Here is a 26012-nt window from a genome sequence, read left to right on the forward strand (position 1 = left end):
TTTTAAATCACAGAAATTGCGCGTAGTTTCAGATATTCATCATCGAATTTCAACGGCGATGCAGAAACCGAGCGCGCCGGGCGCTTAACAAAGGCGGCCAACTCTTACGTCAGACCGGAACTACCCGTTACGAGGAAGTGAAGAAATTTGAATTAATGTGCGTCGACACAAAATTTGGTCAGAGAAAATGCCAAGTCGTCTGAAATACACAAGTAGACCGCGTATTCTTTGCGTGCGGTGAGTAGTGCTTATTTGTTTATTTATTAAACTACAAACAGGCGCAAAGCATTATTTCGCCTGTCTCCAACCTAAGAAGAAACCCCGCAGTGGTTGCCCTCGAGGTTTTTTTTTTTACTTTTTTTAATTGATTATGCTGTAGAGCGAAAGAAATTGTGGTAATTGCATTTTTCTTGCTCACAGAGCAAAATAAACTGATAAGCACAAAACGGCACCCGCAAAAGTAACGCGATCCGCTGTTTCAAGTGAGGTTACAGATACCGTCGCGACGCGCCTTCATTCAAATGTCGTCACTTCCGTGTCACAGGAAGTTCCTGTCTGACGTAACAGAGCGGTCGCGTTTCCTGCGTGCCCGGTGCGCTCAATTTCGATATCTCCACGGAAATTCAATTACGAATATCCTAAATTACGTGTATTTTTTGTGATTTCTAAAAAATGGGCATGCAATAAATTGTGGCGGCCCACAGCTGCCCTTCAAGTGGAGAATGAAAGTCCATTAACGCGTTTTGGCTAATCATTAAAATATAAAAATTGATGAGGTTTAACGTCCCAAAACCACGGTACGATTATGAGACACGCCGTAGTGGAGGGCTCCGGAAATTTCGACCACCTGGGGTTCTTTAGCGTGCACCTAGATCAGAGTACACGGTGCTTAGGCATTTCGCTTCCATCGAAATGCGGCCGCCGCGGCCGGGATTCGATCCCGCGGCCTTCGAGACAACAGTCAAGAATCATAGCCACTACACCACCGCGGCGAGTACTTGGACAATCTGTCATTTCAATGTAATAGCTGCGGCAAAGTATTTCCGCCTCTACGTAGAGCTTTATTATTATTATTATTATTATTAGTAGTAGTAGTAGTAGTAGTAGTAGTAGTAGTAGTAGTAGTAGTAAATGTTCATTGGTAGATGCCGGCGCTTTTATAGAACGCCGGCTACTCCTTTTCACAGATATGAGGGTTATTGAAAATCACAGCCATGAAAAACAAAGACTACATAAAATCGCACCTATATAGAGACAGCTTGTCAGTCAAGGCATAGAGAATCACACAAGCACGATGGTCATTCACACAGTGATCACTAAAGACGACACAAAATACAGTCCAGGCACATAACGCTGTAGAGTACACATGAAATGCAGTCACAAGGACACCAATATGTTAACAAATAACGTTTCACATAAAGCTCAGTCACGTAACAACACTAAATATCGGCACAAAGTGCAGGCGCAGAGACACGCGATAAGTTGACACATAAAGCGATGCCTAACGCGACATGGTCAGATGAAAGTATATACATAAAATTAGCTTTCGCTAGCTATACTAAACGCTTATTTCAATAACTTCCCAGGATATTAGCTTGCGCGCGAAGACTACCAGTGTCTGACTGTCATGGCATTTTTATGAAAAATGTAAAATAAAACCCTGTGCAGTAGGCACCCCTCAGTAAATGCGTTACTCCTGCAAAATGCAAGACCACCGAAAAAATACCGGGGCGCATATTTACAAAAAAAAAACTAAATTTCAGATACATTCACAACGGGGCCTCCTTGCGTTTATTCAAATCAACACCATTCTCCTTCTCTGTGCAAAGAAAAGCCGGTCGTGCCTCGACAAAAGAAGCTCACTTTCTATTATTTATAGTCGAGGCACGACCAGGCACGTATACGACTGCATCTGTCTCGGATGAACATTTATTCCTTCCTTCGGCAAACAAGCTCACACACTAAGAGACCGACGAAACAACATAAAAATGTTCCGCAGAATTTGTAAAGACAGCTTTTTTTTTTTTCATTTTTTGTCTAGGGGGATAAAACATTAATTTTTTTTTTTTTTTTTTCAGCAGAGAGCATTCCGTCCTTGGTCGTAAAGGCGACGCAGTCGTTCCAACCACCTGGGTCTTCTCGTTGTCTGGGAAAATCACTTAAATTTAGCGAAAAGGCAGAAACCCGTTTCGTAATAGTATACGCGGCGGGAAGGAGAGTTTCAGCTTTCGCGCTTTATTGCTGTCACAAGAGTTTTAGGTGCGAGGAGGTGTAACGGCTATACGTTTTCTTCCCTTTCACTCCCGGACCTCTTTTTTTCCTCTCTCCCTGTCGCTGCTGTGTCAACAAACGAAGTGCGCCGTCAAGATGCGGACAAATGGTTTCTCACCCATAAATTATTACCGGTGGCACTGATGTCTGTCGGTAAGGCACGCCTGAGACGGCGGTCTAAATTACCTCTCCGCGTAACACGTGCGCTGCCGCTCTCTTTTTGTTTCATTTCGTGACGAAGCGCAACTTATACTTGGACATCAGTGGCGCATCGTTGACGCGTGAGGCGCAGTCGAACTCGCACGGTTATGAACGCGGTGGCGTGACCTCTGTAAGCACGCGATTAAATTGACATTGAGCAAAATAACAATAATAATAATAATAGGGGGGGGGGGGTGAAGTGTTCGATTTCGTCTGGGCTCTCATATTTGTCTGAATCGGCCCCGTCGAAGCGGCGCACTGTCGTTTGTGGCCATCTGCGAAGCACTCGGAATACAAGTTTAATATTCAGCTTGTAATAGAACGCCTTTACAGCATTTAGAGTATAAGAAACTTCCGTAGCTATGTGCAGCTTCAATGATGAGGCGTTGTGGATATTTCTAACGCAGTATTTGGGAAGCGCGGTTGCCAGAAAATTCGGTTAAAGCAGAGCATACAAACAACTGGGGTAATGATATCATCCTATGTTCTATATACGAAGGTCACGCGAGGAGGATTAAAAGATATTGCTGGAGCGGAAGTTATGCCTCGAAAGTGAAGCCAGGAATCCGCCGTTTTATACCAGTGGTAAAATAAGACGTTAATAACGTGAAGCGAAGAAAAAGCAGCGTTTTCCTCAAACGATCAATTTCATGCGGGTAACTTATGGGGAAAGATTGTGCTCGACGTGTGCCTTTGTGTTACAAGTTTCTTTAAGAAGCCTCAAAGTCAAGGTAAATTTTAGCATGGTCAGAAAACGCTGCCGATCGGTATAGTCGAGGCTCCTGAGAACATGTGAGCCAAACGTTATAGCGCAGCGCGTGGCACTTTACAATTAATTTTCAAAATCAGCTAGAAATCGCTCGCTCTCCTCTCGACAAATTATGCCGTAATCCAAAACGACCACGTCATAAACACAAATTCCATGGTCATTGGGTGAATTGTGCACCGTGAACTGCATATTTCCCGCGGCCGCTGCAGGATGTCGCGACGTGCCCGCGAGGCGCTCTGTAGTGCTAGAATTACATTTAGTATAGAATCACACCAGCCCGCTCGCGATCACACTGAAAGTAAGCCGCGCGTTGAAAGAAAGAAAAAAAGAAAAGAAAGTGGTCAAGGTCATGTCGCGCGCTGACTAACGGAAGCAGCTTCTTTTGCCCCCTTGCGTAGCTTTCAGCGCGCGTGCGACGAATCCCTGTAAGTATACGCTCGTACTTGACGGATTCTTAAAAAAAAAAAAGATTGCGGCAGTCGATTCGTGAGGCAATCAACTCCTTTAACGAAGTCATTCTATGATTACTTGGAAAGGTGTTGCAGGGCCCCTAAAGCGTTACAACGTATCCTTCCTTTACCACCATAAATGTGTTCATTATTTTCTGTTCTGGGATGTCGTAATTTGTTGTTTGAATATGGGCAAAAATGATCCTCCCGCCGACTGTTTATAAGCTCTTTAGTCTTTTACGTTAAGTTTTGTTCCTTTTAATTCAAAAGCGGACGTGCGCATGAGTATATGTTGTTGCTTTTTTTTTTTTTTTTCGCAGGAACGAGGAGGCCCCGTGCGACTTCGTGTCCAACGGCCTTCCGCCGGGTTACACGTCCGCGTGCCGACAGAAGTTCGCTTACCGCAAGATGCTCGCCATGCACCCGACCGAGAAGAAGGCGTACGCCGAGAACTTTCCCTTCCCGTCATGCTGCGTCTGCTACGTCAAGGCCCCACCACTGGCCGGACGAAGCCTGAACCCGAGCCGCCGCCGCAACTGAGAACAGCAGTAGTGAACAACGCTCTCGGACAGGACGGGCGGGGCCTGCGCACTATCCCAAGCGCGCCATCGCTTCGAGATGACAAGCATGTTATGCCCTGCGGCCTCTCGGGCCGACGTTGTGAGGTCGTACGTGGTGGTGCCTTTGCTCTATTCGACTCAAATGGGCATCGAGACATTCTTGCCGTCTACATCCCGCGCGGCCTAACCTCCTCGCAAACGTTTTGTCACTCCTGTTGCGTCAAGATATGTTCTGTTTGGTCAGAGGAGGTGAAGAAGGCCGCCTTATTGCGCGGTCTCTTGTTACGGTATAGAGCAGGGCATTTTCACCTGCCTAGCACTCCATTCACGGCGTGTTGTGGGCGCATGGAATTACTTTTTAAAAAATTAAATTCCAGTATTTTGCTTCCCAAAACCACAATTTGGTTGTGATGCACGCTGCAGTGGGGTGAGGGCTCCGGTATAATTCTGACCACTTCTCTTTTTTTTGTCTTTTTGCGTAGCTCGCACGTATATCTATGAAATGCGGCCGCTATCGGACCCGCGACTTCGAGCTAAGTAGCGCGACGTACGCGTAGAATTACGTCGTTGACGATATGGCACATGTTGTGGACATGTGAAAAAGGGCTCACGAAAAAAAGGCGAATTCAAGCCTGTCCTGTTTCAGGGGCAGCATGTATAGACCACTTTACGAACGCGTTTAGGCGTGGCCATCTTGGCGCGTTAAAGTATATATCTGTTTTGCATGTGCTGAATGAACGGCAGTTGTGTATACTCATACGCATGAAAACGTCCGTACAGGTGCATTCGACGTCTCAAGACCTTGTTAATTTGACATCACGACGTTACGTAACTGAGAAATTATTGTCATAAAAGTCCGAGATGGCGGCACCCACGAATTTAAAATAACATCGTCTACACTCTCTATGTGCTTTGCTGAACGATCCCACACACCGACACTTCACGGAAAGCTCGTTTGGCGGTTTGGAAGAAAAAAAAAAGAACCATACGTTTCAGTAACGCTTAAATTGTTGTCACTTACAAGCAGTACACTGGGCAATTTATCGGCACACTGCCTCGAATTAGTACACCCTACTCGAATCGCCGCTTCCAAGGCCTTTTTTTTTTTTTTTTTTCTACGTAGAGGAACGGCTGCGTCAAGACGCATTCTTGTATAGTCCTCGCCACCGAAGCACCCCAGAGCTCAGAAGAGTGTGGAAAAACGGCGAGGAAAACTGCAGCCAAATAGCGATTTCCTGCTGGATTCTAGTCCCGGCGCTCAGCTGTGTCTGCAATCTTTGCTTTCTGTGCGGCCTATTCATCGTCATGCACGTCGCGACAATTCCCGAATCGTCGTCCGCCGTTTCTACAGGACTTCCAGCGTGTGTGTACCGCATCAGCGGATCGTCATATTGATGTGGGGCACATTGGACCATCTCCCCGTGCCCTACAACATCGCATGCTGAAATAAATAAAAAATGGTGTCATCCTCCTGATACTGCGTGTTTTATATATGTATACGTTTCTTTTTGTATTTCGCGGTCGTCTGTAATAAGCAGAAAAACACTAATACCTCATAAATTAAAAAGTTAAAAACTGTCTAATCGGACGCTTTACGACCTGATCTACGACTTTCTCATTGGAATTTCTCGCCCGGCTTCGTCGCTTCAAAAGTTAGCTAATTAATTAAACATGCCTATTTAGGCAGTTGAGAATAACACAAAAAATAGTGTGACGTACTCTAGGCACTGAGATCGGGCTAGTTGGTACTGATCAGTGCTGGGCAGTATCGAAGATACATGTATCTTCGATACTATCTTAGATACTCTTTGGGTATCTTGTATCTGTATCGCGATACGTCTCGCAAAACAAGTATCTGTATTTCCGATACTTTGAAGAATGTATCGTGTATCTTTAGATACAAGATACTGCGAACTCCTCACTACCGTGCGAAGTAATAAACGTTGGCTGAGCTTCACTTATCAAGCTGATACTGCTGCCACTAAGTCACCAGAATAAAACTAAAGGCAGTGACATTATTTCATATTTCCGCGAGCGTTTTCCAGCGAGGATAGGCGATAGGCTCTGAGCTTCCCTGTATATTGGTTGAGCCGAGTTACGAGGTGGCACTCGTGACGTCTCGACAGACGAGCGCGTGAACATCTGCGCATAGCCGAATTTTTGTTTAATCGTTTTTTTTTTTTAGTTTTGTCAGTGCCATGACCACTTGGCATTTAGCCACTCTCCTGTGCCGCGTACTAGAATGCGTTCGGCATCTTTCGCACATATGCTGATGACGCTGAAGAGTCATTATCGAAGTTCCTCTTGTGTGGTGCTTCGTTACGAAGTCTGAAGGATGCAAGAATGGCGGGTTGCTTTGCGTTTCGTGGCTTTCACACATCGGCGATTTGAAGGATCTCGTTGATGTAAGTTTGCATTACATGCGATGAGATTGACTAATATACAATTAAGATTCCAACAGCTATAGTACCAACGGTACCAATGCTGGTTTTAACAGAACAAGCATTCACCTAACAGACGTTATCTTGGCGTACGTCTTTTTTTCTTTTATTCAAAAAGTTTTTAAATTCATAATTTAATTCTTAGCAGACGTTCTTTCTTAGCTGTCTATTCCACACATTACCTATGACTCTATTTTTTTTTCTGCCGGTCTGCTTACTGCAATATGGCGTGCTGCCAAGGTAAACTCTCTGATTTATTCCCAGTTTTCACTGTCTGCGTCATTTCTGCTACTGTTTACACATTTATACTATGTAACGGTTATGTAACGGAATTTACTGCTATGTAATGGTGATGTTGAGAACAAATATATAATAATCTGGGCGCGCCTTGAGTATACAGTAACGATAATTCAGCTTACTGCTAAATAAAATAGCAAAATTGAGTTGGCGTTGTAATAACGTAAATTATTACGCGCCATGTTAAATAGGTTCGCAAAGGTATTCGAGAAATACTGTTATACAAAATGCTCCGTTTTTCTCATGAGCGTCCCAAAGAGTCGTTTTACGCCATTTTCCATAGATACTAAATTTAATTGTCGTAGCTATGAGGGGTCACCCGCCACGGTTGTCCAGTGGTTAGGGTGCTTGACTGCTGGCCCGAAGGTCGCGGTAGCCGGATTTCGATGGAGGGAAAATGGTAGAGGGCCGTGTGCATATGTGTAGGTTTTAGAACCCCAGGTGGCAAAAATTTCCGGAGCCGTCCATACAGCGTCTTTCATAATCATATCGTGGTTTTTCGACGTAAAACGCAACAATTATTAACACTTGGGGGTACCTCCTGTATCGTGTTTCTATACTTATTCGCTTTGTTTGATACGGCATCGCTTTTCTAATTTACTTAGATATATTTGTTTTCGTTGTTTAGGCTTCCCTGAATTCTTTTACTGTTGCTAATCACCAGGTAATCGGATCTAGTATAAATGGCAATAGTGTGAATAGCGGCGGTTTCCTGCAGCGCTTTGCGCAACTGTACAGTAGTAGTATCTGGGGTTTAACGTCCCAAAACCACGATTTGATTATGAGAGACGCCGTAGTGGAGGGCTCCGGAAATTTCGACCACCTGGGGTTCTTTAACGTGCACCTAAATCTAAGTACACGGGCCTCAAACATTTTCGCCTCCATCGAAAATGCAGCCGCCGCGGCCGGGATTCGATCCCGCGACCTTCGGGTCAGCAGTCGAGTGCCATAACCACTAGACCACCGTGGCGGGGCTTGCGCAACTGTACAATACGTCTGAAACGTTTCTGGGCTGCACATATTCTTGGTGACGTACACCTGTCCGGTGATCCAATATTGCGAAAACCGTAATATGTTTACCGGCAAGGTAGAACTTCACAGTGGTATTTGCGCCATCGTGCGGAGGCTTCTTATTGAAGTCCATATGGTTAGTTCACAACCCGCTTACTGGTCAACAGGCAGAGCAGCGACTGCCATGAATTACAAAAGCTACAAGCAAGAAGCGCTGTCAGCGAAATGTATAAAGAGCAGTCACGTTAAGCAGCTAACACAACGCCAATAAGTTGTTTCGGAATGAAACAGATATACCTTGAGCAAGTACAAAACTTTTGAGATACTAACAGAGTTTCCATTCAAGTGAAATACAATTGGTCACAGTTAATAAATTTGCAAGCGAACATTGATGCGCATAGGCGTTTAATGCTGCGTTATATAGATACATAATAACAAATTTGAGAATGTATCGAAGTATCTTAAGATACAATTGGAATGTATCGTATCGGATACAATCAGTGTTGCAGTATCGTGTATCTGTATCTCAAATACTTCTTGCCTGAGTATCTTGTATCGTATCGCGATACAATTTCAAAGTATCTTTGCCCAGCCCTGGTACTGATCCATAGTTTCTGTAAGCGCGAAGGACACGTAACACAATCTAAGGACACATGACAAGCGCTACTCTAGGCGATAGTTAGCAACCTACATTTGGTGGCGTCGTCGTAGATAGCTGGGGCTCCCTGTATACAGTATACATTATATTTCCTTTGCACCTTGTTGCATACTGCACCTTACTTCCACGTTTTCGTTATTATTCTTGGATATTATCTTTTCCTTTTGTTTATAAATCTTGTTATCATTGTTCTTTTTTTTGCAATTACATGTTATATTTGCGACGTAGCTGTGTGCTTCCGGGCCAGCGCATAATTTTTATGTTTGTTCTTCTTCTGTACCCCCTTACGGTAATGCCATGAATTGGCGCTCTGGGTACTAAATAAATAAATAAATAAATAAATAAATAAATAAATAAATAAATATGTCATGGTGCGTGACGCAACACGTCCGCTCCAGGCGGTTGCTGTTATCGCTCACCGATATCTTTACTTATCATCGTCATCAGCCTATTTGTGTGTCCACTGCAGGACGAAGGCCTCCCCCAGTGATATCACATGACGCCGTCTATCCGCGGCTTCGTTTCCCACGTACCCCTTGGTATCTATTCCGTCGTACTCACTGACCATCGATTGTCTAACCTACGAATTACTTGATCCGCCCTGTCAGCGAAGGGTATAAGCTATCCCTGTTGGTTCTCTCATCCACACTGCGTACCCTTGAGCAGTTCGCACGCTGAGTAATTCTCCCCTTCTTCTCGAGTTTCTTAGGTCATCGTGCAAGTTTCCGCCCCATATTTTAGTACAGGCAATCACTTTCCGCTTCAGGGACCGCGGTGAATCGCCTGTTATGATTTAAGAATGTCTGCCGTAAGCGCTCGAGCCCATCCTTACTTTTTGGTGAATTTCCTTTGCATCAATAGGCTCCCCTGTTAGTAACTCGCTTAGATATACACATTCTCGTGCATATTCTAGCGGCTGGTAATCGTGAACACTTGTTCTTTCGCCAAGTTATCGAGTATTATCATTGCTTTCTGTGTATTGGTTTGCAGCCCTACGTTAATACTTTCTAGCTTTGGGTCTTCAATAATTTTATTTCACCTATATCAACTGACAGAAAATCGTCTGGCAAAATCATTCCTGATTTTTGATGTTGAAGAAGGCCGACATATTAATGCAGCTAAAGTATTAAAGGGGTCATGAACCACTTTTCCAAGTAATGATCTAATGACCTCAGTATCGGAGTTTGCTGCCTCCCGAATCGATTGCCGCAAAAATCTCGAATCTGTCAAGAATCAGCGGAGTTACGGGGGTTTGGCGCACGCTCTCAGCGCTTTCTCTCTCTTCTCGTGCCGACGAGCGCACTGGAAGCTAGACAGGGAGGAATGGCACGGGCGAAAGAAGTTACGTCAGCGCGCGTCATGAAACGCGATAGCTCTCCCGCTGTGATTCGCGTGCGTGAGTGCGGCTACCGTGTAAATTTAGCAGACTGAGGAGTGCGGCGCGGGCAAGTGGCGGCACCCCGTGGCAAGAAGCTCATGTCATCCGGCTATCGGCCAATAAGCATGCTATATCTCTTGCGACGTAAACTGGCAGATCCGCGACGTCAATGTGCAGACGCCCCGCCCACCGACGAGAGTGAGAACCGGCCTCTGTCTGAAAAGAGGGAACCTGAGGAAACGGCAACTTCGCGCTCCGCTTGTGGCCTTTACGCGGCGCGCACGACTGTAATATTTTGCAGAGCAGTTCTTAGCCGTGTCAGCTTTCCGCAGGATGTGTTTTTTCAACAAGCCCAAGGGGTGCTTCATGACCCCTTTAAGGCGAAAGTCTTAGTTGTCTGTAATGGAGGTCCCCTCTGAGAGCCGGTGATCTTGACGCGAAAGGGCCGTGACGAAAAAATCCCTCCATGGGTGCAAGTGGAAACAGCTGTGATGAGAAAAACGTACGCGTGCGCAGCTGACGCCTCCTCTTGGCTTTAGTCTGCAGAGTAACAGGTGTTGCGCATAAAAGTGGGCGCGCACACACTGCTCATTTACGTGAAACCAGACGCAGTTGCTTCGGCGTCGGCTGTTGCCAGCGGCGCTCGTCGGTGATGAGGAGGCGAGCGATAGAACGGGATAGACCTTGCGGCTCGCGTTGACGGCCGCACAAGTATGCCACTGCGGAAAAAGCGCGTGTCGCTGCTCGTGCTTTTTGCGTTTGTGCGAGCACGATGCCGAAAACGTGGGGATCCGAACTGCGGAAGCGAGAAGCGGAACAATGACGGGCGTGAAAAGCGGAAGACTTAAATACATGCACAACACGACATGGGGCTCGTGCAAGACGTTCAAAGGGTCCACTTCAATGATAAACATATATCATTTCTTGGCTAACTCCAGACACTTTAAATCTATCTATCTATCTATCTATCTATCTATCTATCTATCTATCTATCTATCTATCTATCTATCTATCTATCTATCTATCTATCTATCTATCTATCTATCTATCTATCTATCTATCTATCTATCTATCTATCTATCTATCTATCTATCTATCTATCTATCTATCTATCTATCTATCTATCTATCTATCTATCCGCCTAGATTTTGTGCTCGCCCGCGCAACGCACACCATTCCATTTACACACGTGCGTGCAGCGCAGTTACAGTGAGACCACTCGATCTACAGTGGGCATCCACAGAGCGGGTGGGAGGGCGACGAACTGGGGAAAATGTATCATGTGTCACGAGGCGTTCTGGGTGACCAAGCCCTCAGATGAGAGGCGAGCAGCGAGAGATGACAATCGGGACAACACCGAAACGTAGCTTTTATGAATAATCTCGTCGTAGTCTTCGCCTTCCAAGCCAGATCCCCACTACCCATTATTTCCAGTACAGTTATCTCCCCCGGGGAAAAGAAGCCGTCCCGGCTACCTAGGGGTACGATAGCACCGGGGGATCATAGTAACGCTTTAAACGTTCTACATGCACAATTTCGCGGTTGCGACGACGCTTATCCGAAGGTGGTTCAAGAGGCTCCACGATATAGTTCACGGGAGATGTTTGGTTCACTACACGGTAGGGACCCTGGTAGTTTGACATGAGTTTCGGGGACAACCCAGGGGTCGAGGCAGGCACCCAAAGCCACACAAGCGAGCCAGGAGAATAGGATGCAGGCGCGACGGCATCACGGTGGTGCTTCTGGCGCTGCTGGTCCTCTGACGTCAACATACGGGAGAGCTTTCGGCACTCTTCTGCATGTGCAGCAGCCTGGGACAGGGTGGTAGATTCCGAGGCATCAGGGCGATACGGAAGAATTGTATCCATGGTGGAAGATGGTTCGTGCCCATAAAGTAGGAAGAAGAGGGAAAATCCTGTGGTGGCCTGCGTGGCGGTATTATAAGCATATGTGACAAATGGGAGAACATGGTCCCAATTGCTATGGTTAGATGCGACGTACATGGCCATCATGTCACCAAGAGTGCGATCGAAGCGCTCAGCCATCCCATTAGTCTGCGGGTGATACGCAGTTGTTGTACGGTGGATGATACGGCATTCTTTCAGAAGAGCTTCTATGACGTCGGGTAGAAATACACGCCCTCTATCACTGAGTAATTCTCTTGGGGCTCCATGGCGAAGTATGATGTGGCGCAGAAGAAACGAGGCAACATCACGCGCAGAGGCGCTGGGCAAAGGTGAAGTTTCCGCATAACGCGTAAGATGGTCGATGGCCACGATAACCCAGCGGTTGCCGTCTGAAGTGCTTGGTAGAGGGCCATAGAGATCGACGCCTACGCGATCAAATGCACGTCCTGGGCAAGGCAGAGGTTGCAGCGGGGCAGCTGAACGACGAGGAGGATCCTTGCGGCGTTGGCACGCGAGGCATGGGAGTACATAATGACGGACGAATCTGTACATCCCGCGCCAATAATAACGAAGGCGGAGGCGTGTGTAAGTTTTGAGTACCCCTGCATGCGCGCACTGTGGATCATCGTGAAACGCCGCACAGAGATCCGAACGGAGATGCCGAGGGACCACAAGTAACCATTTGCGACCGTCCTGGAGGTAGTTACGGCGGTATAACAGCCCATCGCGAACGGAAAAGTGGTGTGCTTGGCGACGTAATGCACGGCTGACGAGGGGTGCCGATTGGTGTTGCAGGAAGTTTAGCAGAGAAACAATCCATGGGTCCTTCTTCTGCTCCAAAGGCATGTTCGTTGCAGATATGGACGACGCCGATAACGGCACGTTAGGTGAATTAGTCTCGCTATGTAGAGGAGAGCGAGACAAGGCATCTGCGTCGGAGTGTTTTCGGCCGGAACGGTAGAGTACTCGAATGTTGTACTCTTGGAGTCGAAGCGCCCATCGAGCTAGACGACCGGAAGGTTCCTTTAAAGAAGAAAGCCAGCACAGGGAATGGTGGTCGGTGATCACGTCAAATGGGCGGCCGTAGAGATAAGGTCGGAATTTAGTTATGGCCCAAATTATAGCCAAGCATTCTTTTTCTGTTACAGAATAGTTGGATTCAGCCTTCGTGAGTGCGCGACTGGCGAAAGCAACGACATACTCATCGAAGCCAGCCTTTCGTTGGGCAAGAACGGCGCCGAGGCCGACACCGCTGGCGTCCGTGTGAACTTCTGTCGGAGCGCTGGGGTCGAAATGCCGTAGGATCGGAGGAGAGGTCAGGAGATGACGCAGCGTTGTAAACGCGGCCTCGCAACTTGGTGACCAGGTTGAAAGGTTGTGGTCCGCACGAAGAAGCTTTGTCAAAGGGTCTATGATGGTCGCGAAGTTGCGGATGAAGCGGCGAAAGTACGAGCTTAACCCGATGAAGCTGCGAAGTTCTTTCAAGGTCTTTGGCCGTGGGAACTCAGCGACAGCTTGAAGTTTGGGCGGATCAGGGAGCACCCCATCTTTTGACACGACATGGCCGAGAATGACTAGCTGCCGAGCTGCAAAGCGACACTTCTTCAAATTGAGCTGGAGGCCCGCGTTGGCGATGCATGTCAGGACGCGTTCAAGTCGAAGTAGATGGGATTGAAAGTCCGGTGAAAATATGACAATGTCGTCGAGATAACAAAGGCAGACCTACCACTTGAGTCCGCGTAGAATGTTATCCATCATTCTTTCAAACGTTGCAGGCGCATTGCACAGACCGAAGGGCATGACGGTAAACTCATATAGACCGTCAGGGGTGACGAACGCAGTCTTCGGGCGCTCTGTCTCAGCCACCGGGACCTGCCAGTATCCGGACCGTAAGTCGATGGACGAGAAGAATTCGGAGCCTTGGAGGCAGTCTAGCGCGTCGTCAATACGTGGTAAAGGATAAACATCCTTACGGGTTATCTTGTTGAGTCGACGGTAGTCTACACAAAACCGAATGGTGCCATCCTTCTTCCTGATCAGCACTACAGGAGAGGCCCAGGGACTGTTCGAAGGTTGTATGACGCCGCGTTTGAGCATGTCGCCTACGTGCTCGTCGATGACGCGGCGCTCCGTTGCGGACACACGATACGGCCGTTGGCGCAATGGCGCATGGTCTCCGGTGTCGATGTGGTGGACAACTGTGGAAGTGCGGCCTAAACGAGCTTGTTGTAGGTCGAATGATGTCCGAAAGCGGTTAAGGAGGGCCACAATCTGGGCGTGCTGACTCGTAGTGAGGTTGGGGACAATGCACCGAGAAAAAGTGACTTCACGAGACGGCTCCGCAGGAGTAGCGTCAACGCCGACGGCGTCAACCTCGACAGAAACCGGGTTGTCAGGCACAGTATAAACAAAGCTTTGGTCAAGTTCGTCAACATGACCGAGACACTCAGCGTGGTGCAAGGTAGCAGGACCAGAAAACATGTTCACAACATAAAGAGCGCTGACACCCTGTCGAACGGTAAGAAGGGCAAAAGGGAGCAAGAAAGGATGACGGTGAGTAGCAAGCTTCGACGGTGTGAAAAGAACTGTGGAGTCCGAAAATGCAGCGCAGGATACGGGTACAAGGGCGGAAGAGAAAGGAGGAACGTCGGTGTCGCTAGCGACTAACACTCGACAAGAGGCGCCGGAGGAATCTTCGAAAATGTTGCCGCCGAATGGAGACAGCGAAAGTTCAGCACGGGCGCAATCGATAACGGCATCATGAGATGACAGGAAGTTCCAGCCTAAAATCATGGCATGAGAGCAGCGAGGCAGAACGACAAACTCGATGTGGTAGAGGGCATCGTCTATAGAAACCCGGACGGTGCACGCTCCCAATGGGTCAATCGGCTCGGCGCTTGCTGTACGTAGCGAAATCGCAGAAAACGGCGTCGTGACTTTTTTGAGCTTAAGACGAAGCTGGTCAGAAATAACTGACACCGCTGCTCCCGTATCGACAAGCGCATGAACGGCAATACCTTCGGCAAAAACGACAATTACATTGGTCGGGAATAAATGAGGACTTGCGCAGTTCGCTGATATCGCAGTTCTTGCCTCCGGAACTGCGTCATTCAGTTTTCCTCGTGGACAGCTTCAGGTCGGCGGATGAGGGGAGACAGAGAACGTCGACGAGGGGATGGAGACCGACGAGTACTGTAGCCTCGGCAAGAAGGCGCGGCGTCGAAGTGTGGACCGGCAGGAGCCGAACGGTAAGTGTAGTCCGGACTATTGCTTTGTGGTCGTGCAGAGTCGGAATACCAAGCATGGCGGCGGCAAAATCGTGCTACATGGCCAGCACATCCGCATGAGAAACAGATGGCCGGTTATCTTGGGTGCGCCACGGATTGAAAACAGGGGCCGCCGATTCAGCGAGGTATTGCCGAGCCGGGTGAAGGGGCTGCGGTGGTGGACCGTAGTTTCTTGTCGGCGTATAGTTTGCGGTCGCGGGTAAAGGTGAAGAGAAGGTGGCCATAGGTGCGTATTGCACAGCCGCAGACGGCGGCCTCGGCTTGGCGGCGGCTGCAGCGTACGTAAGCGGAGCTGTCACTGGAGCCGGCTGATGAGCAAGTGGTACGATGCCTGCGACTTGTTCGTGTATGACCTGACGGATCTCGGGAGTCAGGAGCGATTCAGACGCTTGGGCGGCTGGCAGAAGAGACAGCTGGCGCGCGACTTCTTCCCGAACAAATTGCTTGACCTGGTCGAGGAACGACGAGTCGGAAGCAACAGCACATGAACTGTTTGTTAAAGCCGAAAGCGTGCCGTCTGGTATTAGAGCTCGTCGTGTGGAAAGCCGTTGTTTGCGCAGTTCTTCGTAGCTCTGGCATAGAGTAATCACTTCGTTGACCGTCTGTGGGTTTTTCGCCAAGAGCATTTGGAAGGCGTCGTCCTCTATGCCTTTCAGGATATTCCTTATCTTCTCGTCTTCGGTCATGGACGGGTTAATGCGCCGGCAAATGTCAACTACATCTTCTATGTAGCTGGTGAAGTTTTCACCTTTTTGTTGAGCACGACTGCGCAGCTGTTGCTCAGCCCGAAGCTTGCGGACGGCGGGGCGACCGAATACTTCTTGAAATCTAGCTTTGAATGCTGGCCAGGTGGGAAACTCTGATTCATGGTTGTGGAACCAAACGTTGGCGACTCCGGAGAGGTAGAAGCTGACGAAGCTCAGTTTATCCGCGTCATTTCATTTATTAGAGACGCTGACTTTGTCGTACAATGACAACCAATAGTCCACGTCTTGATCTTCAGCTCCACTGAAGATGGGAGGGTCTCGTTGGCGTGGCGTACCTGAACAGACGACTGCAGGTGACGCCTGGGGAATATTGCTCTGCCCAGCATCGTCAGGCATGGTTGGCACGGAAGGGATCGTCCGGTTTCGGAGTTCCAGGTCTGGAAGTACCCCGCAGCTCCACCAAATGTCACGAGGCGTTCTGGGTGACCAAGCCCTCAGATGGTAGAGCCGAGCAGCGAGAGATGACAATCGGGACAACACCGAAACGTAGCTTTTATGAATAATCTCGTCGTCGTCTTCTCCTTCCAAGCCAGATCCCCACTACCCATTATTTCCAGTACACATGTTACAAACGCAATCGACGTCCTAAAGCAGGGGTCCCAAAAGACGCGGCCCGCGGGCCTTTCGCTGGCGGCCTGGCCCGCACGTGACGGTCTTCGTCCGATATATTTTTCAAGCGATGCTTGTATTGCCGGACTCGTGTCGGCGTCGGTGTTATGGGTGTTCGCAAAAAATCTCCTAGCGTGCATGTGTTCTCTAACGTGCACCTAAGTCTAAGTACATCGGCCTCAAACATTTTCGCCTCCCCTCGAAAATGCAGCCGCCGCGGCCGGGATTCGATCCCGCGACCTTCGTGTCAGCAGTCGAGCGCCATAACCATTAGACCACCGTGGCGGGGCTACTTGTCTCACTATTCACCACTGGTCTACAAAAAATTGAAAAGGGAACACACGGGCGGCAAATACCAAAAGGGACGGATGGGCTGCGAGCCGGCGCCGACACTTGGCAGGCCCCCTCCTCGCAGCTGGCGCGCTGAAGGAGGCAAAGTAGGAGGAAGATCACTCCCTTTGCCTCCGGAAGGAAGTGATGGCGTGTTCAATCGATCCGTGCGCGCCGTTTCTCGCCAGTTCAAGGCCGACTGTGAGATGAGAAAGATGGTAGGTCAGGCACGCACACGCCAAGCTTCGCTTGCCCCCATTTTCACGATAGGGAAAGAATCCTTTTTTTTATATAAGCGTGTTCGTGAGCTGCACAAGCGTGCCTGGTTTGGTTTGGAAAAACTTTATCAATAAATGTCCGGAGGCGTGCGCCGTTGCAGACGGCGGGCCGCTCCCACGGGACAGTCAGGCTGAGACCCGGCCACCACCGCATCTTGGGCCATCTGGACAGCCCAAAGTCGTGACTGTATGTCCGGACTCCTCAGATCGGAGCCCCACTTGCTGGCCGATGCTGTATCAGTGCCACGTACCGAAGGGCCCTCCCAGAGCATGTGGTGTAAGGTGGCTACACCACAACATTTGGTACATGAGTTAGTTAAGTAAACATCAGGTTAAAGCTTATGGAGAAAGACCGGGTTATGATAAGTTTCCGTTTGATGCAATCTCAATGTCAGCGCCTGCGTCCTGTTTAACTTCCTATCTGGCGGAGGAAAAATCACTCCTCCCCATAGCGAAATGTTGAGTAATTTCATTGTAAGTAGATGGTTGATCCCTATTTACCAATTCTCCAGATTGACCCAGAGGTCCTCCATGTAAGTCAGCGCTGTGTGTGCGTGGCCTTCCTGTTTTCTTTTGTACTCTATTCCCTCCAATCTTCCACTCTTGTGGTACGTAGGTGGAGGCGGCACCCAGCCTCTCAGTCGGGGGCCCTTCCTGACCGGGTTATACAGCAGATGTTCAGATTTTTCTGGGTAGCAGGAAAGGCCTGTGCCCTCCAGAAAACGCTCCGTAGTGTCGATCGCCTCCTGCAGGGCAGCCTCTACAGCGCCATCGCTACCTCCTGTACACGAAATGGTGATATCATCCGCATAAAATGTGGGACCAACATCCGGAATTCCACTAAGGTGCCTCGAGAGACCAGCCATGGCAATGTTAAAAAGTAGGGATGAAATAACAGAGCCCTGCGGGGCGCCTCTATCGCCCAGAACTTTCACGTCCGATGCCAGATCCCCAACTTTAAGGATGGCTCTCCGACCGCTCAGGGAGGATCTGACAAGTGCATGAAACGAGAAACCTAGGTTGAGACTAGAGGTTGCATTCAAAATAAAATCATGACGGACATTATCAAACGCTTTCCTTAAATCCAAGCCCAGGATCGTCCTGGTATCCCTAGTATCGCGATTATCTAAAATTTGAGTCCTAATGATTTTCATAGCAGGTAGAGAGGCCCGGCCTAAAGCCAATGAAATAATGGGGAAATAAATCACTGTGTTCGATGCAATCCGCAATTCTGACTGGTCACAAGCATCTTTTTTTCGTAAGGCACCCGATGCGGTCACCATGTGCCCATAACCGCGGAACTCCTTCCCCTTCCCTGCTCCAAGCTTCTTCGCTGTCCCGGCACTTGCGGGAGACCGAGCTTCGTAGCTGCGGTCCGCTAGCTGAGGTGAGTTGGAGACCCCTGTCGTATAGCATTCTCTGCTGCAGAGCGGAAAAGTCAGGCAAAGCGTGTGTAACGGTGGCCTGTATATATATAGGTTGCATTTCGGTGCTCGCCGTTCGCCATTGTCATCGTTTACAATTTCTTACTTTAGTGCAACCCTGACGCATCGCGAAAGGTTGCCGCCTCGACTCTAACACGGAGTTCACATTGGCTGCCAAATTACGCGATCATTCGCATCGCTACAGGGTCCCACAATCCCGCAATGAGGCCTGCACTTTCCTGCTGCAAATCAAGCCCGTGCCCAACAGCGACTCATCGAGTACTGTCATGACAGCGCCATCACAGTGACTCGTCCTAGACGAACAGTCATAGGCGTGCGCAGAATTCTCGATTGGGGGAGTGGGGGGGCGGGGTGCTAGTATTCATCGCAGCGCCGCCCCCACCTCCATTTGTCGAGATCGAATAAAAAAAAACATCACAACAATGTATGCAAAAAAGAATATACAGCGATGACGTGCTTCTGCCATTGGCCAATGGCTTTCCGGGATGAAGGTGGGAAGTAAACAGATCTTTGAATGCAACATCAGGGGTCCTTGGTCGCCATTATCCTAAGAAAACATACGTAGCCATAGCCCTGCGCATAAAAAATGACGTGAAACGTCCAACTGAGGAAAGGTATGGGGCAGAGTTGGCGCCCCCCCCCCCCCTAAAATGATTGGGGGAGCGCCCCCCTCATCCCCTTCTCTTTCCCATGCTATACGATAGATGGCTATGCTATGCTCTACCCTCTCTCCTCCTCATTCCCTCCTCACCATGACATCACTTCTCACCCTCACTTCCCTTCCCTGCGCCTTGCTACACTATATACACATCTACGCTATGATATCACCCTCTCCCCTTCTCCCCACCCTCACATTACTCCTTCTCACACTCACTTCCCTTTCCACCGCTTGCTATGCTGCGCTTTACCCTCTCCCCCTCCTCCTTTCCAACCTCCTCACCTTCACATCACTCCTCACCATCACTTCCCTTTCTCACCTCCTATACTATACTACCATAACTATACTATGCATAGTTATGCTATGCTTCACTCTCTTCCCTCCTTCACTCTAAGCCAAAATCGAGTATTTGGGGAGTATTTCTGCCACACAACAATAATCGTCATCTGGCTTGCTCGCGTTTCCTTTCTTGAAAACCCAGCTCTCGCCACTTTCCTGTCAAGAATGCTATGTCACGCTGATAACGCGCGTGCCGTTCGTGACCGGAAAGTGCCGCGACCGCGGTGATAACGCGAGGAAAGCACGCGAGGTGGATGACGATTGTTGTTGTGTGGCAGAAACACTCCCAAAATACTCGATTTTGGCTTAGAGTGTTCACTAGGCTGCGGACGATACTGCGCCCGTTTGAGCTCGGCTTTGAAAGCTCCGCTGTATTATGCGGCCACGACGCGACACAGGCCTGAAAGCTTGCGGAGTTGGAATGAACCTGTTTTGAACCTCGTTGCAAGTCTTATACATACGCGCTGCGCCGGACGGTGCACTCTAAAGAAACGAACGAATAAAAAGAGTGTCTTTTTGCCCCACAACGATAACCGTCATCTATCTTGCGTGCCTTTCCTTGCATTATCGCTGCGCGACCGGCATGTCCTGGTCACGAGCGGCATGTGCGTTATCAGATCAGCGTGACATAGCATTCTTGATAGAAAAGCTGCGAACGCCGAGTTTTCAAGAAAGGAAACGCAAGCAATTAAGCTATATTATAGATGGTGATTCGATCTTGTTGTGGGACAAAAAGACGGCCTTTTCACTCGGTGTTTTCGTGGCGCCTGTGTAAACGGAGCCCAGAGACCGTATATCCACAACTTTTGACTTGTTGCCCGGGTGTTCTCGTTTCTTGCCGACAACGCTCCCGTTGTCGGCAAGAAACGAGAACACCCGGATACAGGGTCGCTTTTGCGTGAGACGGCAGCCCCCTTGTTTGGGGACTGCCGTATTCTAGAACGTCCCTTGACTTGAGAAAGTCGATGAGATCGCCGTCTGCAGAACAAGTCACTGCTTATCAGCGATAAGTCAAGGCTTGTTTGAGAATATACATGCGCGTCTGCTAAGCGCTTTGCGCCGAGCGGTGGTTGTCCGCGGCAGGGGCGTAGCCAGAAATTTTTTTCGGGGGGGGGTTCAACCATACTTTATGTATGTTCGTGCGTGCGTTTGTATGTGTGCGTGCCTATATACGCAAGCAAAATCGAAAAATTTCGGGGGGGGGGGGGTTTGAACCCCCCCAACCCCCCCCTTGGCTACGCCCCTGGTCCGCGGTATTTAGGACCGTTTGCCCGAACCAGAAACTCCCGCCCTGTGTCAGGGTTGGGGGACTTACCGGGGCCCACGTAATGAGTGCTGAAGGGTACCGAGCATGTGCTCTGGGACGAGGTGCCTTCGGGCGCCAACTCGTCTTCCCATCTGACAACGGCAAGATCTAAGGCGAAAACCAAGCGGTGTGCCTATTTTGCCGCGCACTTTACGTCGATATCCAAAGTTCACCAATTAACTCTCACTATATAATTAACTGTCACTTTCAGTAATTTTAACTTCTGGTGCTTAACGTATGCATTAAATTTGCTTTTACTGTCATCATGTATATGCCCACTCACGCTTTCGCTCGCTTTTGCGTGGCTTTCGCTCCCCTAGACGTCAGTAAGCCGATTCACGTGAACGCCGCGATTCTTTATATACTCTCCTATAGTCGGTTACAACCTAAGAATAAATACATGTTCTGCCTACAGAACCGTGGTGCGCTTGTCAATCAAGCTGGTTTCCTTTAGAATCGTAAGTACTCCTTCTATGATGTAAATGCCACGCATATCGAAAACCAAGGGTTCGTCGTCCTATAGTGAAAATATGGCATTTGGCTGAGAAGTGATTTCAGAATCTCTGATGAAATTTGCCAGGACGTTCAAGTTTTCGGCTACAAACTAGCGACATGAACATGTGTGTATGGGAACACACTCTGAAACACGCGAAAACTGCTTGTCGCCACTGAAATGAGCAAAATGTGATTGGGTAGACTCCGATGGAGCGCCTACGCAAATTTTCTCTATCTGGGACGGTGACGGCTGTTGGTGGAGTTTAACGAGGTGTGGGTTCGAGCTAGTTGGTACCCCACGATCAATATCAAATTTCTTAGACAACGGACGAAACAGCCCTCGTCCGTGCGCCCGTCCGTGTCTGTTTCGTCCGTTGTCTAAGAAATTTTGCGCAAGAAGTGTTGATGTTGGTGGAGCTTGTATTTATTCTTAGGTTGTAACCGACTATATTGTAACCGACTCCAGGCCGCCCTTAGCCAGGAATTTTTTTCGGGGGGGGGGGCACTTGCTGTAGGCCTTGATTATTCTAGAAAAACACCTATTTTCATTTATTTTCGGTAAAACACCCCTCTACATCAGAATTGCGGGGAGGGGGGTCTAGGGCCTCCCCCCCCCCCCCCCCACCTTGGCAACTGGCCTGGTATATGCTACTTTAGGTAGAATACAGTGACCTAAATTACTTTACTTTAAAGTGGAGTTGGGCGAAAATAAATGAAATATAAATTTAAAAAACTATGCCCTGCCTGCACCACCTAAGTATCGCAGGCCAAAATCGATAAATTAGATAAAAGAACAAAATGTACTAATGTAGCATACCTGCCTAAATGTAGCACATATAGTAGGTTTAAAGCATTGCTGGAGAGGAAATTACGCCTCAAGAGCGAAGCCGTACCCACCCTAAGATGGTGGCTGTGGCCACCATCCTAGTAGGGGCGGGATAAAATGTTTGCGTTCGGCGAAGAAAATGGAGCGATCTTCTACGTGCCTTAGAAGTTTAATGTGGCAAATTTTTCCGCACAGACACTGCTCAATGTGTGTCTTTGTTTTACTGGTCTCCTCAAGAAACAAAGTCTTGGCAAATTTCATTGGAGATCAAGTCATCAATTCTAATCTCGATCTGTTACCTTCGATGGGAACGACTACCTCTTATTTTAGGATTAACCTAGCACATACATTAGCAGAGCGGCACAACTTTATCGCTTAGTGGTCACCACCCAAAAAAAGCATGTTTCCGAGATAAAGGGTGGGCAAGCCCTGGCTTCACTTTAACTGGTAAGGCATGCGAGGGCTTCCACTCCAGCATTTTTTTTTTTTAACCTCCTTGGCGCGTCGTTTCGTGGAAGTTTCCATCACGTATGGTGTGCTAGGGGGTCGTCTTCTTTATCGCCTCGGTTTTACGCTTTCGTAAAGACGAAGTGAAAGCCACACGAACGCCGGCATTTTTGTAAACGCGCATCTAATCATGTGGCCTTAGGCCGAGTCACGTGAAATGCGCCTTTTAATTAGTTTTTTGTTTTATTCACGCGAACACCGCAAAGCTGAAGTGAGCGCGCTGCTCATGCGCCTACACGCGGTTAGTTTTTTTTTTTTTTTTTTTCATGCGCTTTTGGTACTGGGTTTTCGCCACATGACTCTATTCATGAGGCATTTGAGGCTTTCACTGAACGGCACAGCAGAACGCGTGCCTTCGCAGTGCGAGACGTCTGCTGTGTTCTGCCGCTACGTACGGAACACCTAGCCGCCTTTGAGCATTGCCGGAATTGGTCTTGTAATGGACTTAACAGCAGACTGATATATAGCATTTGGTATTGATATATAATCGTTGGGGTTGAACGTCCCAAAACCGCGATATGATTATGAGGGACGCCGTGGTATCCGCCTCGTGCATCGGTATGGTGGCGCCACCGCTCGGCTCCCCTGGTGACTAGCGAGGAGAAAGGAAGATGTGCCCTCTCCCAACCCCCCATAGGATCCCATGCATTTTGAATCAAGTTTGCGATTTCGTTGCGCAAAAACAAACTAGCGCCATCTCTCGACAATACGCCACACCGACGACGCAACACGTCCTCTTGCTTCCACCGACTGGCCATGCTCCAAGCTAACTCCTCTCTCCACTTTCTTTTATTTCTTTCGGTGGCCGTGAGAGCGCGCGCTGTGCACTGTGCTGTAGCGTACCCGACAAGACCGGCTGGGCTCGTCGCGTCTTCCTTGAACGTTGCAACGTTAATATTGTGTTAAGGCGGTGGCCACACGTCGGACGACGAGCCCTGATTTCGTTCAGCTGCCATCTCATCAACGGCAATGTTTCAGACGCCTCAGTTGTGCACTTTTGTCCGTTGGTTGCGGGACAAGATGGCCTCCTGCAAGACCGCGTTTTTCCAAGTCAGCTGTGTGTGTAGTTCTCGGCGTCGTAGCAGTTTGATGACGCGAGGACGTCAACTGGTGCTACATCGTGGGAACCGCTGAAGTGACTGCAAGCTTGACGACATTGTGCCAGAATATTCTAGCGTACTGTACGCGCACGATTGTGCTACACTTAAAATACCGCGCTTGGCCTCGAGCGTCAACCTGGTACGCCTGTGTGCAACAGGCGTGTTGTTATCGTTGTTGCGTCGGTTAATATGAATTGCAATTGGAATACCGTTTTGGCAAAGGTAAGTGAAGCTGTAAGTAGTTGTTCTGCTATATGCTCGCTACTCCACGAACATTACTTCTAGAATCGCATTTTATTTTGAGCTGCACGTACCAAAGGAGAATCTAGCATACGAGACATTGCACGCGTGCGCATTTCCTATATAAATCTGAGTAATGCCACGGGTGCGCATTTCCTGTATAAGTCTGAGTAATACCATGCTCAATTTAAAGCGCATGTGTTAGAGGATTGTGGCTTCAATGGTGAAAGTGATTAGATATTCCGAATTATGTGATTGCAATGCAGTTAGAACTTTCTCATATGTTAATACGGTCTGTGAACAAAAAAAAAACGCTGTGTGAATGTTTGTTGGTCATTTGCTACAGTACTTTCACGCATTATTATGCAGCTGTGTGACGGCTGTTAAAACGTTCAGCAAGTTAGATTTTGGTTTTCTTGGCCTAGTTGAGTGCTACGAGTGTTGGGCGAAGATAAAATCGCGTGTCTTTTGTGCGTTTCTTAAGCAGGCATACAGCCGTAATAGTCATTGTTGTACTGTTTGGGGTGTTCAATAAAACAAGAATGCTGTTTTGTACTGCAACAATTTTTATTTCATCTGTGTTAACAGATCACGCAAACAACTTGGACACATGCACGTAAGAAACGTACGCAGTGCATCGCGCGCACGCATTAAAAAACGGGCCTGTCATTTTAAAACAAATAATATAGAACAATGGACGTAACAGACGGCATGGTTGTCTAGTGGAGCAGCGTCGGCAGTACAAATATCAAACCAGAATGAAACATGAATAGAAAAACGGAGAGTAACAGGCGCTTTACCCACGGCTTCTCTGAGCCGCGCAGATCCACCTATCGCCACCGTCCGCCGTTGGTGGCGCCACCAGTACCACTGAAAGCAGCAGCGCACGAGGCGGATAGGGCTCCAGAAATTTCGACGATCTGGGGTTCTTTAACGTGCACCTAAATCCAATTGTACACGGGCCTCAAGCATTTTCGCCTCCATCGAAAATGCGGCCGCCGTGGCCGGAATAAGACCTTGCGACCTTCGGGTCAGCAGTTGAGCACCATAGCCACTAGACCACCGAGGGTCATTGGCATTGGGGCTGGTGGCTTGCAGGCATAGAGTGTAAGGAAAACACACTTAATTGACACATCTAGTTTCTAGTGGTTTTATAGTGCTTTAGATTACGTGTTTTGTGCATAGTGGTTTGAAATAAGGAAGTACCAGCGCGAACAGACACCCACAAGAGAGACGTGTCGGCTCTCTTGTGGGTGTCTGTTCGCGCTGGTACGTCCTTATTTCATGATGAACCAACTTGCTCAAAAAGAAGTTGTAGTGGTTTCTGCAACCCATGAGGGAACACGGTTCAGCGCGTCGTGAGAACGGAGCGGAGGGTACGTCACAGAGCGGCAAATAGAGGCAAATAGATCACCTTCTCGAGATAATAACCGGCCAGACCACCGAGCGCCGTTTCGGGGTCCCCATCAGAAAGAGCTATCCCTAGTAGCACCAAATGTTGACACAACGTTGCCGCCACATCGAGAAAATTGCTTCAACGTTGTGGCAACATTGCGTGCTACTAGGGATGGGTGCCCGGCGGCAATGGGAATCGCACCCACTACCTCCCGCAGTGGAGTCAGTCGCGTTCTACCACTTCGCCACCACTGCAGCAACCTTTGTTCTCAAAAGGACGTTCTTTCTCCATCCCCGCATCATCATCACTAATTCGCGCGTGCCGTATGCATAACCGCTGACACTAAAATTGGGATTCATTAAGAATAACTCTTCTTGCTAATTGACACCGTAACCTCTAGCAGCATATAAAAAAAAAAATTAAGACCACATGATCCGCCCGATTCTTGGCCGATATTGCCCGAGTGGGTATGTGCCAATCACGACCT

At 48.6% G+C, this 26012-nt stretch overlaps 1 protein-coding gene across 3 annotated transcripts in view; it reads left to right on the top strand.

Annotated features, from left to right (window-relative positions):
- Positions 1-5719, top strand: part of LOC119397130 (protein spaetzle 5) — a 131926-nt gene extending 126207 nt beyond the window's left edge. For 2 of the 3 annotated variants that reach the window (XM_037664577.2, XM_037664572.2), the window contains exon 4: positions 4011-5719. In XM_037664577.2, coding sequence (XP_037520505.1) covers positions 4011-4230 — 220 coding nt within the window. In that variant the 3' untranslated portion in view covers positions 4231-5719. The remainder of the gene's footprint in view (positions 1-4010) is intronic. The other variant, XR_007416332.1, reaches the window with a different exon arrangement.
- The last annotated feature ends 20293 nt before the right edge of the window (positions 5720-26012 follow it).

This window comes from Rhipicephalus sanguineus, chromosome 1 (genome assembly GCF_013339695.2).
Source record: "Rhipicephalus sanguineus isolate Rsan-2018 chromosome 1, BIME_Rsan_1.4, whole genome shotgun sequence".
Taxonomy (NCBI): Eukaryota; Metazoa; Arthropoda; class Arachnida; order Ixodida; family Ixodidae; genus Rhipicephalus; species Rhipicephalus sanguineus.